Here is a 13,048-nt window from a genome sequence, read left to right as displayed (position 1 = left end):
TTTCTGCAGGGGACGCTGAGCACAAGCCATATATCTGTGGGGATGCAGACTCTGCCTCCACTGTACTAGATGGCTCTGAAGACTACCTCATTTTAGCCTGCGATGGCTTCTATGACACAGTCAATCCCGATGAGGCAGTCAAAGTGGTGGCTGACCATCTAAAGGAGAATAATGGCGACAGCAGCATGGTAGCACATAAATTAGTGGCATCTGCTCGGGATGCCGGTTCCAGCGACAACATTACTGTCATTGTGGTATTTCTCAGGGACATGAATGCAGCGGTCAATGTTAGCGAGGAGTCGGACTGGACAGAGAACTCTTTTCAAGGTGGGCAAGAAGACAGCGGGGAAGATAAGGAAAACCATGGAGACTGCAAACGACCGTGGCCCCAGCACCAGTGCTCAGCACCTGCAGACCTAGGGTATGAAGGACGAGTGGATTCCTTCACCGACAGAACTAGCTTAAGCATAGGGTCCAGCATTAACCTGTTTGATGATCAAGGCTATTTAGACCTGACAAAAACAGAAACTAGTACACCTCAGAGTGCCAAATGTCTGCCACCAATTCAAGTGTTTAGTCCTGGCATACCAAAGAGCGCAAATTTGATCAACGGCTTAACGCTGAAGAACGAACCACCAGAGCGCACCATGTCACCCATCTGTGGACAGAGCAATCCCAGGGAGTACAACGCTCCACTTAGCGTGGGTGCTGCAGGGCAGAGCATCTACAGGGTGAAGGGTTTATCCACCATCTTCTCTGGGCTGGAAGATGAACTGTTCAAATCCTTGGGAAAACGAGCTGCGTTCTTTCACTTCCGGCTCTGTAACGGGAAGAGGCGACGAGGAGCCAGGCTCAAACCAAAGTTTCACACGCCGCTCTTGGCTCGTGAGCCTTCCCATAGAGAAGGATCGAGTCTGTCCTTACCTGTCTGGGGCCGCGGTAGCACGAGGTTGTCGGTAAGACACTCCCCGTGGTGGAGGCTGGCTAGTCATAGCGCTTACAGCGAGAGCATGTTTTTGATGCGAAGACAAAGTAATTGTATACCAGATTCATACCTTCATCAATGCTGTAAAATGTAACCATCTCCCTTGTGTTTCCCCGTCAGACTCCCAAAGTAGACATTCCCAAAATAAAACTGGCATCATCAGAAAGCGAAAAAAGGTGGGCATTTCAGAACTGTACTCCAGTCCCCTGCAAAGCTCAAACCATGTGTAAATAGATCTAGGAATGAACAAATGTAGTTGTTTCAATCTCAATAAAGTTTGCTGGTGGTGCCACCCTGAGCAATGCCACAGCCACCCGACCACCCGCGTGCACACACCCACACCCACATATCTAGCCACATCCACTGGTGAAAGCCAAACAGGGGGTTCATGTGAATAGTCACGGTTAGGGAACAGTCTTTGACAACACAGAAGGTTGAACCTGCCTGAGGTACGTCTCTGGAGCAATACGTAAAGAAAGATTCTGGTTTAGAACTGCCAAATTTTTGTAGAGTGGGGGGGAAGTTTCCGTAGAAGTCAAGGTGTGTGTGGGGGTTTTTTGTGTTCTGCTTTCTGTTTATTTCAGGCGAGCATTAAGATGAATTAGAAAATTACATCCACTTTTGCAGGTAGACGACTAAAAGCCATACAGGGTTTTACCAGGTAACTTAGGAATGGACAAACTAAGCTCCTGCTACTCTGTTCTCAGACTCCAATTGAGGTACAGACTCATAATTTACCTATTTTTTTCATGTAACATAAAATGTGGAATATGAAGAAAACTTTTTTGTAGTTTTTAAAAAAATTATTTCCTATGGCTAGAGGTGCAGTGTAGGGAATTTCGTATCTTTCTGGTGCTTTTAGTGGCATTTTTTCTCGTTTGTCAGTTTAGGAAACTGTTCTCAATTAGTTTTAATTGAACATGATTGTGCTTAATGCTTTGAGCCAACCTCTTTCCACCGCAACTTCATCTCAGGTCTTAAAAGAAACCAATCTGTGGAGATGTTCAGTACAATACTACTGTCACTCAACCAGTCAAACCAGAGAACTGCTTGCGAGAGATAATGAGCAATTTGATGAGCTGTTTGGTTTCGGTAACGGTTTCTAGATGGCAAAGGCATAATTTAATACGAAGTTGCAGCATGAAGGACGGTAGGACGGTACGTCTACAAGGAGCGTTCCTGCTCCAATTTGGTGTTTTCCAGCATGTGTAGGAATGGATGCCGGGCTGCCGGAGCAATCCAAAGTGGACGGAAATGCTGTGGACGCGGATGAGTGGGGGCTGCGCTTGGGGTTGGGTAGAGGGGGTGAAACTTGGTGACAGGCCAGAGCTCTGCTTCAGTTAAACCTTGGGTTCAGAAAGGAAAGTGAGGAATGTCAGTTGCCCTTATTTTCATAAGCAGAGCGTTATTTATCAAACCGGGAAACAAACAGTACCCACCAGCTCTTCCCTACTCTCGAGGTGACATTAAACCCTTAGGGGAGCGGTTAATTGGGACGTAAGTAAGCAGACGATTCCCATCAGCTCCGCTAAATGCACATCCTGTTACTATTCTTTGTTACAGCAAGACATTTGGAAGAGTATGAATAAAGTGAGTCTTCACAGGCATTTACTGTACAATTCATATCATTTTAGCAGTAACAATTTAATAACAGTATTAGTATTTAGCTAGAATTTGCAAAGTATTTTAATATTAAGTAGTCAGGAGATTATTCAAGATGACGAGATGGCAAGGTTTGAATTCTGCCAATTTCCGCTGCTTCTATCTTTGATGCACTATTTTAAAAGCAATCTGACGAATAGCAAAAGGCTTCATGAGCAACCAGGAGTTGGAGTGTGGCTTTAGATTCCTTTGATCTTTTTCAGACTTTTGTTTAATCTTACGGGATCATTGGCTCTTATCTGTCATCTTATTAAGCCTTAGCTGTTGTCAACGTTCTCTTTAGCTGCAGCATATGTTCCAAGTCAGATTTACTGAGGAAATTTGAGAAACCATGAAACGGTAAAATATGCAACTCTGGGGCATCTCTGCGGTGCCTTTGTTTTAAATTATTCACAGTAATAATGACTCATTGAAAGTCCATCTTAGAGCTGACTGTCGTGCTTCGGAGAGAAAGGTGGTGTAAGTGCAATTCTTTGTGTGAGTAAACTAGAATGAAAAGCCGCGATGGATGATAAAACTTCTTCCCAGTCTGCGGGAGCAGTTGAAGAGCACTGGGCTGCATGTGTGCTGTTCTGGGAAGGATCTAGCTTTTTAGGTGTGGATTCATAAATGATAATTCTGCGACTCATACCATTTATCTTGCTAGGAGAAAAAAAAAATCTACCATCGTAGTTGCAGTGTGGTCAGGTAAAAACATTGTATAGATAGCAAGTGTTCATTTCTTCACTAAATGCGTATTTATAGAGTAGATAGGAACCATTTGTAAGGTAAGTCCTTTAAAGTTCTATAATATTAAAAGTAGTGGTTATTGGTCTGATATATGCTGCTCTTGATTCTACACACTAGACAAAAAAAGCAGTGCTTTGTGAAATGCAGTGTTTTCTCTTAATGCCACTGGTGATAGGAAGTAGTTCTCTTCAGTTCAAAATCCTGTGCCCTTATTTGCTGCTTGCTAACGTAAGCAATAATCCCTCTCTAATGGTATCTAAGTGTTCTGTATCTCGTACTTTGATTGTCTATCTGGTGACAATGTAAAAATATTAGGCTAATATAAAAGTATCTAATTGTATTTATTAACTGTTGATACTGAGATTCAGTCTGTGACCTGTGTTTTGTATTTTTATTGTGTATCGTAGTGGTGGTGAAATTTGTATAACGAATCTTTCCAATAAAGAGCTGAAGTATCCCTTTTCCGCGTTAACACAACCCGCATCAGTTTCAGTTTACGTGTTAACTGTGTTTGCAGAACTAGGAGGTAGGTAGTGAAAACTTTCTTTATTTCTTCTTTTTTTTTTAAATTGCGTTGGTTTTCAGAAACCAGGCTGTTTGTCTGAAGCTGCTCAAAACTTGCTCGTAAGCTCTTCACTGTGAGTACTAGCGGGATTCACTCAATCCCCACTCTGGTAGTTTCCTGTGTACACTTTTTAAATGTGCAACTCTGAGGAATGTCTGCGTTGCAGAGAGCAGTAATAGCACCAGACCAGGGAGCTGTTAACCCATTTCGATTTGCACTAAAGGTGGGTGGAAACGCATGTATATAACTTCTCTTTACCTAGAAGTGCCATCAATTGTCCTTGCAAGTTAAAACCATTCAGCATTTGATTTAGATTGCATTCTAACACTGAAGGACAATGTCAAAGCAGACTTTTAACTTACGCCACATTTATAGTGGTACATCGTCATAGAAACTCCACTCTGTTTTTGGAACACTGTGTGTCAGTGAGAAATGCATTGTCCTATGGGCAGATAAGATGAGGCATAACGAGTTCTGTGTTTATAGACATGGCTGCTGTAGTTCAGGTCCACTATCTCCTCACTAAATCCTCCTGACCCTGGCAATGTTCTGCGGGAAAAAAACAATGAGAAAGATTGGTCTAAATTAGGGGCTCTTCTAGCACAATTTATTCACTTGGCACTAGTCACATAAACAAAGCCATCGAAGGGGATACTGCAGCTTTGTTCACGCCTGTGATTTAGGGCAATCTTTCTTTAATTCATATCCTCTTTGCAACAGGAACAAAACTTCCTACCCTTGTATCATGTGCAATAAGTAATAATGAAGCATTAATACAACCTCTGACTTCAATGTTAATATCCTTTTCCAGTCCTTGCTAATCAGGCGATCGCACTATACTCGCCAGCATCGAAGCTAACAAAAAAAATAAACCCCACCTCTTAGGGTCTAGTACAACTATTGTGCGTCGCAATCGCATTTTGTTAGGGTTTTTTTCTCTCCTTCACCCTAGAAGACACCTTGGAACAAGAACAGGGGAAGCTGGCTGAGATCACCCGAGTACTTCTGCTCCTGCACCAGTACTCGCGTAGCTTGCCAGGCGTGGTGGCAGTTGCTGCACTGGGTGCTCCTGTTGACCTGTCTGTATGATCTTGTTCATGAAACTAACATGTTCTTTATAAAGTGAATAAATTAAAGCTAACCATTTATCAGCATTGCGACTTTCCATTTGCAATCTTGTTCTACAGTTCACATATGAGTTTAGTTATAACCATGTATTAGTCATCCATATTTTATTTATGAAAGCTGTTTATACAGGAAAAACTGTTGAAGTTTTACCAATATCTTAATAAAACAGTAATTTAAACCACACTTCAGATAGTCTGTTTATTTAAGAGCTACCAAAGACAGCAACCAACATCTGAACTAAATGTCTTTACTGTGGTGCAAGCAGATTTCCTTTGTGTGACATGTAACAGAGAACGACACGGCTCAGCACTGGCCTGTACAGTACTTGGGGCCTGCTGGTTTCACAGCCAGAAAGGGAAGGGGCTGTTAGGGCACAGCCTACATTAATTAGATAAGTCTTCCAAGCCTCTTTCCCCACCTCTTGTTTAAAAACCAGCTGTACATAACAATATCTATATAACCATAAGGTGAGCAAAGCACGATGGTACCAGCTCCTTTCTTGTCCCTGCAAAGGCTGGACACAAACTCCCGAACCGATCACATGGCTAATCAAAGTAATTTCCTTCAGCTTGGGCCTCTTATTAAGAGTAAAGCATCTGCAAGTGTTGAAGAGGCAGAGCTCCGTGATTACTGCTAATTGAGCAGTGTATAATAATCAACATGCAGTCCAGTACAACAGTAAACACTCACAATGCGCTAGCATCGCGTGCAGCTTGTCACAGGCCACCGTCAGCACGCAGCAGCAGCAGGAACGATCTGTGCACGAGGCAGCTCAGGGCTCCACCTCCTTCCTGCAGCCCAGAAACACAAAACTGTGGCTCTTCCTCAATTCCTATTTGAATATTGGGGATTTAAGCACTTGGCCTGGCTTCTACGAACATAGCTTTAAACAGCCCAGATGGGTTTAAGCACTTTTCATTGAATAATTCAGGAAAAAAGGGACAGGTGTATGGCAGGAAAAAGTTACTTCTATAAGCAGTCAGGCATTACAGCAACCCTGTACTAAAGCGCAAGTCAAGCATGGCAGTAGCAGTGTACTACTTCCCCTGGCAGCCAGCCTCTCCCCTTATTTACACACAAACATCTAAAACTTCATACCAGATTTCAACATTCATTTTATTAACAAAGTGCAAACAGTTTCAAACCAGGAGTTGTACAGCACTGACACCGTGGAACATTCATACAGAAACAAACGTCAGTACAGCCAGCTGAGACAAGGACAACTATCGGTTACAGTTACTCATGCTTTATCGCTAACCAGGTATTCAGCTTTCATTGTAGCTTCACAAGTAGTTTAGCAGCTCAAAACGCGATGCACAGTGGCAAAGAGTTTGGCAACGGGTTCAGTTGGTCCATACCCACAGTGAGGAAAACAGCTCCTGTGCCAGCTGCCTTACCCCAACCCTCCATCCATCACGTCCGCAGGACGCGGCAGTCTTACACAAGCAGTTCATACCACTTAAAATGAGGACACGCACGCGTTTGTGGTTATTCCAATGACACAATAGGGGACACATCCTGAAACAGGGCTCCAGCACCTTTTGGACATTTTTTCAGAGCATCTGAAGCTGGCAGAGCCAGCAACCTTTAGTGTAAGGCCTTCAAAGGTCATTTTGCCCCAGAAACAGGTTTAAGATGAGTGCAGAAGAACCACACGAGGGTGTCTGACAGAATGGAGTGCTCACACAGCCACCAACAGCAGCCTTCGACTAAGCTCCAGTGAATAAACACACCTCTTCCCAGGGACACGAGCCAGCAGGTCTTCGAGGTTCTCTATCTGCTCCAAAGAAAGTCAGCTTTCATTGAAAACCCTCATACAGGGACAGCGTTACAGCTTCAAGCAGACACCATTTTAGGAGTCAAAAATTTGATGCCAGGTACTTAAATCCAAACAGTTTTCTAGTGACAACTCCATCAGCATGCAAAACTCAGCCAGCCCTCCCTCAGCACTGTGTGATTTCTAAAGACTCCTTAAACCCGAAGGTAGCCGCGTGGCCCTGAGGAGGCAGGGCAGCCCCACGGCTGCTGGTCAGGCTGCGCAAACACCCGCCCATCTATGCACGAGAAGACGAATGCTGCCTCTCACCTCTGCAGCTTGAGGAGCAGCATGGGAACAGTGCGTGCCCAGGGCTACAGCCGCCTCGAAGGCCAGCTAGGGCAAACGGTTACAATTACCTGGTGCTGTCTTCTCCAGTAACAAAGCCGAGATCATCGGGACCGACTTGATCACCCTCTGGGAACATCGAGCACCGCTCCGAGGCTGAAAACAAACCAAGCAAAAACCCAGTCACCTTTACCAGATGAGCAATCGGAACACAGCAAGTTAACGTTTCATCACCTGCGAGGCCCGCTGTGTTGTACTTCATCCCCAGTACACGGGTACACGATGTGCTTGACACAGAGTTAGGACTGCCACAGGGTTTTAAATTTAAGATACCTCTAAGTCAAGCACTGATAGGAGCAACGTTTTGGTTCTCCTGATGAGTTGTGAGGTTTTACTGCCCACTGTAGACACACAGCGAAGCAGCAAACTCCAATTACCGAGCCAAGGTGTTAGGCCATGCCGCTAATGCAGTGTGGGATGCTTATTCAGGCCAAAAGTCAACTTCACCTAGCGTCAGCCGTCACCTTACAGCTTTTAATTTGATCAGAAGGTTAAAGCTTTTCAGAGAAATAGGAGATGAGTTTTTGAAACTACACTGAAGTGCTCAAAGCACAGTCCTGCCAATTAAGATGCAAATCCATGTCTGCGGCAGTGGTTACCTCCCTGAAATTAGCCTACTTACAGTGCTGATCCTGGTACGCAGGGAGTCCCAATTCAGGAGAACTAGAGCTGTGGGTTTTCCAACACTTCCCTGGGAGACTCACCTAAACTGACTTCTCAAGGCTAGGAAGAGTTCCCCTCTCCTGCTTTGATCTGTTTTTAATTAGGATCCCAGGAGAGGAGTTCCAAATCTTACTGGCGCTTGCTTGAGCGTTAATACCTCTACAGGACCATCTGGGATCTCCGCTTTTGCAGCGTTCTGTATCAGAGGAGCTCAGAGGCAGACGCGCGGGAGTGTTTGGGGAGGGGGGCTCACACGCTCGATTCTACCTTCGCTTGAGGACTGGACAGAGAAGGTGTGGTTAAACCCCTCCGAGGCAGAGGTGGCATCCTCCTGCTCTTCGTTTTCTGTGTCACATTCAATGTCACTGTCACTGCTCATTCCTGGTAGGAGATGAAGGACATGCTTCTGACATACCCCAGCTGCAGAAAAACCCAAAAAACCAGAAACCACAAGGCAAAAACGATAGCGGTATGATCTACGTAGCTGGAGCATTCAACTTTTTCACACGTAAGAGTTACCAGTATCAAATACCAAGAGCTGGCAGGAGAACAAGAGAGAAGGAGCACGTTCAGAGCTAAATGTATTTACCAAAGCACTCAGGAATTTGACAGAACAGTGGGTACCAGCTTTGAAACCGGCCTCATTCTGCCATGCAGCTTAGCTTAAGAGGAGCAGTTCCAACATGCCACCAGCTGAGCACGGACTCAGGTGTCCACAGCTCCCTCCTGGCTGAGCTGCACTCCCCTGCCAGCTGCTCAGTCTACCTCTACAATTAGGACAGAAAATAAAGGTTGCTTTTTTAACATTTAAGAGGGAGTAAGACCCATGGAGCAGATGCACCTACCAGACCCTTTAAGCAGCAATACTCTATTCAAGTCTCTCACACAAAACCCACGCTTTTCCTACAAAAAAGAACCATAGCTGTTGATAATCAAGATGGCTTCCTCTGTTTTGGCAGACCTTGAGCGTGCATTGACAGCAGTGAAAACTCTCCCTTTTGTACACTTTTGTAGGTGACAAAAGGGGTTTGCTCTGTTCTTTTACTTCTTCAGAGCTGATACTCACTGCTAAGAAAAAGCAAGTAGTTAAGTGAGGTGCCAAGTCTACTATAGTTTTTCCTCTGAAGGGAAAGAAATTGTAATATTTGTTTCCTGGGGTTTTTAACAATGAAGTATTTCAGTTTTTTAAAACATTTTCCTATTAGGCTCTCTGCTATAATAGGAGAACTGCAGGAGAGCACATCACGATCACGCTGCAGTGACTAAGAGCAGAAATTCAGTTTTGTCACTGAGAGACCTTCTGTAAATGCCAACTCCTACACAATATTGCACACTGCAGATAGAGATGGATGCTGGCACCTTAATATAGGCTTTGCGCTACAATTCAGTCATTGAAATTCAAATTAGTGCAGGGGTGGAAGGCAGGAGAGTTTTCGCAAGATAAGAAACACTCTTCTTTTACGTGGACTTTCAAAAAAAAAAAAAAGCCAATAATATTTTTTTCCAGCATGGAAAGGATGCAGGAAGGGAGGGGGAAAAGTTTCCTCCAAGTCTCTAAGGTAACTGGCTTACGTACCACAACACCTGACACGAATGAAGTGTTGGAGAGATTCTAGTGCGGACGTGGAGGTAGTTACCAACGTGGTTTGTCCCTGAAGGCAGAAGACTTAAAAGCCAAGGTCACTGGCTACTGTTATAATTAGATAATTTTCAAGGCCATGCAACTGAACACCAAAGCAAAGACCTGGAGACATATCAAGAGGTCCAAAAAGAAACTAGTAGCCCAGAGAAATAGACGGCACCATGTAGCGTTATCTGCTGGGTCTTCATGCTCCTGCTGCACCGTAACATCACTATGTCTCCACAGACAGCAGTGACACAGAGATGTTCTCTCCTCATTCAGATTTATACTACAGCGAAGTTCAACAACCATGAAAACAGGTTTTATTAGTTGGGTTTTTTTTCTTTTCTCTTTTTCTTTCAAACTATTTCCATTACAGAAATGGATCATCATAGTGTTGTCACACTGCAGTGCTGTCACATTGCATTTGCCCTCTACAACATCCAATTTACCTTCTTCTGGCCCTGCAGAAGCACCTTCAGAAAGCATGCCCTGCAGTTCACCAGTTTCAGAGCTGCTCTCCAGACCACCTGACTGTGCTCCTTCTGTACGACATCCTTTAGAATTTGACCTTAAGAAAGAATTTAGGAGAAATACAAAAACCCACGTTAGAAATTCAGCTTTAATCCAGCTATGGAAACAAATCCTTTTAGTGCCACATCTGGTTTTACTCATTGTTTAAGTCTCTTGCATACCCACTTAAACTTCCAGTTTTGATTGATTGAGAAATATTTAAAATCTAAAAAAAATAAGCCTGGAAAAGTTTATTATGCGTAGTTTCCAAAAATGGTGACTCTCACTATTTAAACAAACAAACAAACCAACCCCAACCAAGTAATCCGTTGCATTTAGCTTAGTTATCCAACCAGGTGTTATTATGAAATTGCTGAAAAGTAGAGTCACAGTGAAAGATACTGTCATACAGGGGGAAATCAAAATTGCTAACTTTCAGTTAGAGGATATTTTGCAAGGAATAGTGGGAAAACAGACTGGGCTTGCCTTTCAAACACAAGCTTCAGACTACAGCCACAGCTGATCAAAATAAAAGAAAAAATAAAAAAAGATGACTTGTAACCTAGTTGTAAAACCAAAAATTGATATCCAGAGGGAACAGCAGCAACCAAGCAAACTTCAAAGTAATCTCTCTTCCATGCTACAAGCACCTGGTTTCAGTAGATTGGTATTTTTTCTTTCTAGATCAAGGGAAGGTGGAGGAGGACATAACAAGAGGAAAAAAGAATAAAAACCTTACCCTAGAGCACCAACTTTTCTGGTCTTCTCTACAGCAGCTAAGCCATTTAGGCCAGAAACTCCCACATCGGAATCTGAACCTTCACAAGGTCTTTCCTCTGGCTTAGGCAGTGCCTCAGACACACTGCTGTTAGCCAGGGGCCTGGAAGAGTGATGCCGACTGCTCAACTTTGAACTCCCTACGCCACCTGAGAAAAGAGGGAGAGAAACTCAAAGCACATCAAGCCTCATTTCAAAAGGCTAAGCATCCAGTTGTTTTACATCACCAGTTTGGTTACAAAACACGTGTATGCACAAGCGCATCTTCCCCACCCTCACTCTTAAAACCTTACGTTTTCAAGTCAATGTATGGGCAACACATACCATTTGATATCCACTCTCTAAACACACAGAGCTTCTGTTTCAGCTGCCATGGGAGCTCAGCTGATGGGAGACTCTGGTCTCTATGTGCTTACAGATTAATCCTTCCCCATCTTGTGTAGTTAAAACTTATCTTCTACTTATCTTCTAGTAACACAGCCACCCTCTTCACTGTCATTTTTCCCAGCTATAGAGGCAAAGTCTTTTGGCTGCAGTAAGGCAGCCTTTCTAGTCCTGGACAAGGGTGAAACTGGGCACAAACAGTATCTCACCCAAGTCTTCTCTATCTATTTAGCATTATAAGAAAACACTTGCCATACCCCATTCCAAAACTCCACTGGGCAAAATAACAATTCCTGTGTTAGGTGTTTCATTTCATTACCGCTTAAGGAAGGGCATCATAAAACTCAGGAGCAGCAATATCATACAACTCTTTCATCACATATATCCGGAGTTTTCAGGAATTCCCTTTAAGTCAAATCACAATTTAAGCCTGGGTCAGTATTTTTTGATCTATGATTTTCATTATAAAGTTAGCTCCTGAAACATCTTCAGAGAGACAAGAAGTAACATGTAACACATACATTCATGTTCTGGTAAGTCAACTGCACGGCACTGTTTCACAGCAGATCAGCTATCAAAGGTACAATAACGTTAACTAGATTTGAGAAAGGATCCAGTCAAGTTTCAGGGAAATTTCAGCTGCCAAGTAAAAGACTTCTTGAAAAGTTTTTGTATAACAGATGCTAAGATGCATCCCATCACACAAGTAAAGATGACCTTATTTACCTTCAGAAGTTTGACTGTCTCCCTTTAAACGAAGATTGCTATCCCCACAGTCCATAGCTCTTCGTAAAGACAGACTACCTGCTGGTCCAGAGCGAATAGGTTTGGGAGAATTACTTTTCTTACTTGCAGCTGCAAAAATATTTTAAGATGTGACAAGTGTTCAGTCAAACTGCTGCAGTATTCTGTCTTTATGCTTGTTTTAAGTGAAGTTAAGCTCCATACTAGTCTCATTGCTCATTAACTCCCAATCCTGCACAAAACTCCTTCCATGCCCTTCCTGTCAAAGATGCAGCCTAGAGGGAAGCTTAACTAACTATGGATGTGGCCAACACTACACCAGTAATGCTCAGTTGCTTTACACTAAGACATCCTTCAGAAAGCCCTCACCCAGATTCCTTCAGCCATCAGGACAGTGTAAAAGGATAAGGATAGCCAAAACCATCCCTTCAGCTCTTAAATTCAAAGTCCAGTGTAACAAAGGACCTCAAAAGCAAGAGTGCAAGGCAGGCTATGGGACTCGCGCTGTTTACCACTTCCCAAATTAATCATTCTCTGAGCACGTGTCAGTGTGGATCCTCCTACAGAAACTCCTCTAGGTAGAGGAATGGAGGAGTAGTAGCTGGAACAGCAAAACACCAAGTTCTACTGCCACCACACCCCATAAAGGTGGGGGATCTAGGCTTCAATGCATCAGAAGATTGCTCCTGTTTTACAGAGCACTGTATGCCTGTTCCTCTTGTTCTGATGCAGAATGAAGTGACTGTGCCTTAGTAACCTTTGAGAGACAAGGCATTTGCTAAGGAAAGAGCTGGTATTGAAAACCACACAACGCACAAAAGCTAGCACTTCCAAAGTAGCTTGATCTTTCCATGGCTTATTGATGGTACAATTCAGGGCTCCAAACTCTAACACAACTCTTTCTCTTAAGCTGCATCATCAGAGAAGAAATTCTCTGCTCTGTGGGAGTGATGAAATGCAAAACAGACCTTTGCTGGAGTTGCAAAAGCCCCATTTTGCAGGTTAATATTGAAAGGGATAGAGAGGAATGGAACTATTCTACTGGTTCTTTAGTCCACTCATTTTTAGAATGTATTTCTTACTCATCTTAGCTCCAAAATGCAAGCAGTAACT

At 43.5% G+C, this 13,048-nt stretch overlaps 2 protein-coding genes across 6 annotated transcripts in view; one reads left to right on the top strand and one right to left on the bottom strand.

The window, feature by feature from the left end:
* Positions 1 to 3,853, top strand: part of PPM1E (protein phosphatase, Mg2+/Mn2+ dependent 1E) — a 67,297-nt gene extending 63,444 nt beyond the window's left edge. For both annotated transcript variants that reach the window (XM_069791027.1, XM_069791026.1), the window contains exon 7: positions 10 to 3,853. In XM_069791027.1, coding sequence (XP_069647128.1) covers positions 10 to 1,079 — 1,070 coding nt within the window. In that variant the 3' untranslated portion in view covers positions 1,080 to 3,853. The remainder of the gene's footprint in view (positions 1 to 9) is intronic.
* Positions 3,854 to 5,156: 1,303 nt separating this feature from the next.
* TRIM37 (tripartite motif containing 37) overlaps positions 5,157 to 13,048 on the bottom strand; it is a 32,124-nt gene continuing 24,232 nt past the window's right edge. Inside the window, exons 20-25 of one of the 4 annotated variants that reach the window (XM_069791021.1) lie at positions 11,918 to 12,046; positions 10,770 to 10,956; positions 9,970 to 10,088; positions 8,164 to 8,316; positions 7,245 to 7,329; positions 5,157 to 5,860 (exon numbers count right to left, since the gene is read on the bottom strand). In XM_069791021.1, the coding sequence (XP_069647122.1) occupies positions 5,842 to 5,860; positions 7,245 to 7,329; positions 8,164 to 8,316; positions 9,970 to 10,088; positions 10,770 to 10,956; positions 11,918 to 12,046 (692 nt within the window). In that variant the 3' untranslated portion in view covers positions 5,157 to 5,841. Of the gene's footprint in view, positions 5,861 to 6,166; positions 6,847 to 7,240; positions 7,330 to 8,163; positions 8,317 to 9,969; positions 10,089 to 10,769; positions 10,957 to 11,917; positions 12,047 to 13,048 lie in introns of those variants that run through there. The other 3 variants (XM_069791023.1, XM_069791022.1, XM_069791024.1) reach the window with 3 other exon arrangements.

This window comes from Haliaeetus albicilla, chromosome 9 (assembly GCF_947461875.1).
Source record: "Haliaeetus albicilla chromosome 9, bHalAlb1.1, whole genome shotgun sequence".
Taxonomy (NCBI): Eukaryota; Metazoa; Chordata; class Aves; order Accipitriformes; family Accipitridae; genus Haliaeetus; species Haliaeetus albicilla.
This window is presented reverse-complemented; position numbering and strand designations above follow the sequence as displayed.